General features: G+C 41.4%; 1 protein-coding gene across 1 annotated transcript; it reads right to left on the bottom strand.

Annotated features, from left to right (window-relative positions):
* Positions 1-75: 75 nt before the first annotated feature.
* Positions 76-5208, bottom strand: TMEM69 (transmembrane protein 69). Its single transcript, XM_073643612.1, has 3 exons — positions 5123-5208; positions 1242-1299; positions 76-1106 (listed from the first exon to the last, which is right to left on the bottom strand). The coding sequence occupies exons 2-3, from the start codon at positions 1281-1283 to the stop codon at positions 408-410; spliced, it is 741 nt and encodes a 246-aa protein (XP_073499713.1). The 5' UTR covers positions 1284-1299; positions 5123-5208; the 3' UTR covers positions 76-407.
* Positions 5209-6704: the final 1496 nt, after the last annotated feature.

The following is a 6704-nucleotide window of genomic DNA, read 5'->3' as shown; positions in this document are numbered from 1 at the left end:
GCCGCGTCAGATTTTAGCAGACAATACAGACTCTGGAGTCGCTGATCAGAGTGATGCAATAGAGCGGACAGCTGCTGAATATTGCATTTGTTATAATAAAGCATTTTTCACATTGTCTCTGTGTGGTCATTCATTACATCCTGGATTATTTGCAAAGCATTGAGGAGGGGGTCTGGCGATCAGAACCTCAGGGTGGTCCCAGAATCTGATGTAGGGTACAGTCACCAGAGCTGAGGATGTAAATCATGATTCACCCCCCCTAACAAGTAGCACAAGACCCTCACAGTATGGGGGAACAATAAGATGTAACGCAGGAGCATGACAAGATGAGTAAACAAACTTGGATTTAAGCTTCGTTGCTACTTGTAAAAGTTCTGGGATGAAGTTCAACCTCTAATATAAAGTTTTTATTTTGGACTTTGATTTTTCAGTGATTTTTCCGGGTAGGCAAAGAAGTACCACATAGTGGTCAGGATACAACAGAAGGTCAACAGGAAACAAACATTTCTCAGAAAACTAAGCCAAAATGGAAAAGGAGGAAGCATCCCGAACCCCCCTAATGCCCCCACGATTAATCCAGCCATCACTGTCACCGCCGAGATGGAAATATCATCTGACACTACCAAAGATGTCCATGCAACAAACGGCAGAAACGCGCCGAGCCCAAAGTTCAGCGAGTCCGGCCGGAATGTGCTGTTTTCAGGAACCGAAATACCCCAACGGATCCCACCATAAAACGATAGCAGGCAGTTGGCGGCTGCGAGCTGAAGAAATGCCATTTCTGGGTAATAATAACCCCCAAAACTCATAGTGAGAGGAGCAACAACCACCGGGATCAGTCCAGCCACGCTCAGGTACACAGCCGGCCTTGGCGTCTTTCTCAGCTCGTCCTTGTAATTCTGCATCGTCTGGTCGAACTCTTCTTCTTGGGCGTTTTGTCTTCTCTTGTGGAGCGAGCTGGAGGTGTGTAATCCACAGCAGCGGAGAGGAGCCGAGCGCTGCAGGGCAGAGAGGGTGGAAATAGGCGGAGCTCGGATCCTAAACGACCTCCAGGTAATCGCAGCGTGTGTCGTTTGTCTGCAGACTGGTCCGGCCATTTTACAAAACTGTAAAAAAAAACTAAATATCGTAAAATTACAGTGCGTCTGAGTGATGGCAGAGCCTCCACTTTGGTTATATCCATCTCTTTTTGCCACAAATGTTTTTTGTTTTTTTTTCAATGAACGCTACAGTCATTATACCTGCTGGACCGATGGCCAACACTTTCCTCCCAGACGCAGCATCGTGCAGCTCCGACACCTGACAATGAAGTATTACAAGATGTATAGAAGTTATCTTCCTTCTACAATGGATGTGTAGATGACACATTATATATATATATATATATATATATACACAGTACAGACCAAAAGTTTGGACACACCTTCTCATTTAAAGATTTTTCTGTATTTTCATGACTGTGAAAATTGTACATTCACACTGAAGGCGTCAAAACTATGAATTAACACATGTGGAATTATATACTTAACAAAAAAGTGTGAAACAACTGAAAATAAGTCTTATATTCTAGGTTCTTCAAAGTGGCCACCTTTTGCTTTTATGACTGCTTTGCACACTCTTGGCATTCTCTTGATGAGCTTCAAGAGGTAATCACCGGAACTGGTCTTCCAACAATCTTGAAGGAGTTCCCAGAGATGGCAAGAAAAAAGCAGCTAAGTAAAGAAAAACGAGTGGCCATCAATACTTTAAGAAATGAAGGTCAGTCAGTACGAATAATTGGGCAAACTTTGAAAGTGTCCCCAAGTGCAGTTGCAAAAACCATCAAGCGCTACAAAGAAACTGGCTCACATGAGGACCGCCCCAGGAAAGGAAGACCAAGAGTCACCTCTGCTTCTGAGGATAAGTTTATCCGAGTCACCAGACTCAGAAATCGCAGGTTAACAGCAGCTCAGATTAGAGATCAGGTCAATACCACACAGAGTTCTAGCAGCCGACACATCTCTTCAAAAACTATTAAAAGGAGACTTTGTGCAGCAGGCCTTCATGGTAAAATAGCTGCTAGGAAACCACTGCTAAGGACAGGCAACAAGCAGAAGAGACTTGTTTGGGCTAAAGAACACAAAAAATGGACATTAGACCAGTGGAAATCTGTGCTTTGGTCTGATGAGTCCAAATTTGAGATCTTGGGTTCCAACCACCGTGTCTTTGTGCGACGCAGAAAAGGTGAACGGATGGACTCTACATGCCTGGTTCCCACCATGAAGCGTGGCGGAGGAGGTGTGATGGTGTGGGGGTGCTTTGCTGGTGACACTGTTGGGGATTTATTCAAAATTGAAGGCATACTGAACCAGCATGGCTACCACAGCATCTTGCAGCGGCATGCTATTCCATCCGGTTTGCATTTAGTTGGACCATCATTTATTTTTCAACAGGACAATGACCCCAAACACACCTCCAGGCTGTGTAAGGGCTATTTGACCAAGAAGGAGAGTGATGGGGTGCTACGCCAGATGACCTGGTCTCCACAGTCACCAGACCTGAACCCAATCAAGATAGTTTGGGGTGAGCTGGACCGCAGAGTGAAGGCAAAAGGGCCAACATTTGCTAAGCATCTCTGGGAACTCCTTCAAGATTGTTGGAAGACCATTTCCGGTGATTACCTCTTGAAGCTCATCAAGAGAATGCCAAGAGTGTGCAAAGCAGTCATAAAAGCAAAAGGTGGCTACTTTGAAGAACCTAGAATATAAGACATATTTTCAGTTGTTTCACACTTTTTTGTTAAGTATATAATTCCACATGTGTTAATTCATAGTTTTGATGCCTTCAGTGTGAATGTACAATTACCATAGTCAAGAAAATACAGAAAAATCTTTAAATGAGAAGGTGTGTCCAAACTTTTGGTCTGTACTGTATATTACACTTATCTCAGCACATGACCACAATTCAGGGTATTTTGATAATCCAGCCATTAGATGGCGCTATTCTGTTAACGACATATACTAATTACTATGAACAGGACCTTACAGTCTGTAATCTGAGGTCTGACGAGGAGAAATGTTCAACACTACAAACCATGGCAGATAACCACATTTTAAAAGGGGTTGTCCACTTTTAGGGACTTTTCTTTTTTTACTTAATGCATATATTTCAGGCTAAAAATAGTTTTTGCAATTGGGTTTCAATATAAATTTTGCACAGTTGGCGTTTACAGACTCTTTGTTTCCCTGCAACTTTGATGTGGTCTGTACAGGGCCAGGACAAGGTATTTTAGTGACTTAGGCAGATGAAGCCAATGGCACCACCACCACCCCACAGCAAAGGAATGGGTAAGAGACTAAGGTAACAGGACCCCTAATGCACCTGGGTTCGGTAACAAGCTCTGATGACCACTTCAACAATGTCAAACACAAGGATAATCATGGAAACTAATATAAGAGCCATTTGGTTTCAATTAAGGTGTTCAGTATGTGGCAGCTACCCTAATGGAAAATAAACAGACCCCCATTAGAGATATGAGGATACTTCTGATGTTTTTTGCGTCCGTCATGCGACAAATACAGCTTGCACAAAACAGATGAAGGTTCTGGTGATGTATTCATGTAGTGATGATGATGATTCTGGTGATATATTCATCAACAGAACCATCATCAGTACATGAATACAAAATCATCATCATCATCACTAAGTAAATAGAGCACCAGAGCCATCTATAGTATATGAATATGGCACCACAAACATCAGTACATGACTACGTCACCAGAACCACCATCAGTACATGAATAGGTCACCAGAACCACCATCAATACATGAATAGGTCACCAGAACCAGAAGTACTTGAATACAAGAACTAAGCTTAATACAATGATCAATAATAATAATGTCTAGTCAGCCCCATAAACAATTGTATCACATGAACCTACAACTCCCAGTATGTCCTTAATAGAAAGGAGATACTGTCACCACAGTTCCTCATATACTTTGCTGTCTTACACATAGCAAGTGAGCATTTCTGCTATACACAGGCGATCTGAAGTCCTGCTATGTGTAGCAGAGTGGATTAGAACATCGCAGCTTCTAGTCTCCCATGGAGACTATTGAAGCAAGCTAAAAAAAAGTTTTTAAAAATATTAAATATATAAAAGTTTAAATCGCCCCCCTTTCGCCCCATTCAAAATAAAACAATTTAAAAAAAATAAAATATACACATATTTGATATCGCTGCGTTCAGAATCGCCCGATCTATCAATATAAAAATAATTAATCCGATTGGTAAATGGTGTAACGAGAAAAAGAAAAAAACACGCCAGAATTGCTTTCCGCCGTAACATTGCAATAAAATGCAATAACGGGCGATCGAAAGATCGTATCTACCCCAAATGGTATCAATAAAAAGGTCAGGTCGGCACGCAAAAAATAAGCCCTCACCCAGACCCAGATTCCGAAAAATGGAGACGCTACAGATCTCGCAAAATGGCGACTTTTTTTTTTTTTTTTTTTTTTTTTTTAATAAACTTTGGATTTTTTTTACCACTTAAATAAAAAAGAACCTATACATGTTTACTGTCTACGAACTCGTAATGACCTGGAGAATCATAACGGCAGGTTAGTTTTAGCATTAAGTGAACGTGGTAAAAAAAAAAAAAAAACAACTTTGGTATTGCACTTTTTTTCCAGTTTCACCGCACTTGGATTTTTTTTTTCCCTTTTTCCAGTACACTATATGGTAAAACCAATGGTGTCGTTCAAAAGTACAACTTGTCCCACAAAAAAATAAGCCCTCACACAGTCATATTGACAGAAAAATAAAAAAGTTATGGCTTTGGAAACAAGGGGGGCAAAAAACGAAAACGCAAAATGGCCGTCGGTGAAGGGGTTAAGCAAGCCTAGAAATGTCACCCGTGTTTCTCGATTGTCTTGACCGCCTGATTATCGGGAATCGAGCGCTCTTAGCAATGCTGGTTCACAATGCCCCCGAGCCTGGACTGTAGGGGGCTGCGCACTGGTCGCCACTCTGGTATCACATATTGCCTCATGTTCCAGCCCAGGACCAGGTATTGAGACCCCTGAATGGCCCCCAAGCCATGAATCCTGCATGACACAACGTGTCCCAGCCCACACTCACCTCCACCGCCTGCTCTACAGGACTGCTGCAAAAGGTCAGGAACAGGAAGTCACACAGAAGTGCACTTCCTGTGGGCAAGGAAGCCAGAAAAAGTGTGGGCAGACTGCACTGAGCATGCTCCGACCGCATAGTCTGTGCTGCTGATATGGCTACTCAATAATCATTCATCATATAACCCCCAGGGACAATGAGCTGCTGAATCTAAACCTGCCATATGTGATACCGACCTGTGTATCTAATCCTATCCTGTGTGATACTGTCTGCTGAGCAGTGTATCTAATCCTATCCTGTGTGATACTGTCTGCTGAGCTGTGTATCTAATCCTATCCTGTGTGATACTATCTGCTGAGCTGTGTATCTAATCCAATCCTGTGTGATACTGTCTGCTGAGCCATGTATCTAATCCTATCCTGTGTGATACTATCTGCTGAGCCATGTATCTAATCCTATCCTGTGTGATACTATCTGCTGAGCTGTGTATCTCATCCTATCCTGTGTGATACTATCTGCTGAGCTGTGTATCTCATCCTATCCTGTGTGATACTATCTGCTGAGCAATGTATCTAATCCTATCCTGTGTGATACTATCTGCTGAGCCATGTATCTAATCCTATCCTGTGTGATAGTGTCTGCTAATGGGAGGAGCGGGACAGCTGGGTCAGGAAATGAAGAGGGGAATGATAAATGCAGGGACAAAAGACTTCCTGTTTCTACATAGAGCAGAGAAAAGAGAAGAATTCGCTGAGTAGAAAGGGAAAATAATCAATTGTAAGTACACAGTGCTATATAATATGATGACTGCAATATATTAAAAAGCTAAAAACTTAGAAGGAGGGGGAGGAGGGCTTCTTTAACCCCTTTATGACCCCCGTGGTTGCCATTGCAAGATTGCAATTCTGCTACACACAGGTGATCTTTTGCAAAAAGTAATAAAAAAAAGTTTTTAAAAATATTTAAAAAAAAAAAAGAAAAATATATATGTTTAAATCACCCACCTTTCGCCCCATTCAAAACACCAGAATTACATTTATTTGGTCACCGCAACATTGCAATAACTGGTGATCAAAACATTGTATCTACACCAAGATGGTATCAATAAAAACATCAGCTCAGGGTGCAAAAAAATAATATATATATATTTTTTTTAACAAACTTTGGATTTTTTTCATCACTGAAATAAATAAGAACCTATACATGTTTGGTATCTACGAACGCGTATTGATCTGGAGAATCATAATGGCAGGTCAGTTTTAGCATTTAGTGAACATGGTAAAAAAAACAACAACAAAAAAAGCAACTGTGGAATTTCACTTTTTTTTGCAATTTCACCGCACTTGGAATTTTTTTCCTGTTTTCTAGTACACGGTATTGCAAAATCAATGGTGTCGTTCAAAAGTACAACTCATCCCGCAAAAAATAAGCCCTCACATGGCCATATTGACAGAAAAATAAAAAAGTTATGGCTTTGGGAAGAAGGGGAGCAAAAAACAAAGGTGCAAAAATGGAAAATGGCCCCATCATTAAGGGGTTAATAATGTTGGTCTTTTCATATAGGCCAAAGGGACTTTTGGGGGCCCTCAGG

Source organism: Phyllobates terribilis, unplaced genomic scaffold, assembly GCF_046119375.1.
Source record: "Phyllobates terribilis strain yellow unplaced genomic scaffold, ASM4611937v1 Scaffold_8__6_contigs__length_399053987, whole genome shotgun sequence".
Classification (NCBI taxonomy): Eukaryota; Metazoa; Chordata; class Amphibia; order Anura; family Dendrobatidae; genus Phyllobates; species Phyllobates terribilis.
The sequence above is the reverse complement of the archived record's forward strand: the minus strand, read 5'-3'. Positions and strand labels throughout refer to the sequence as shown.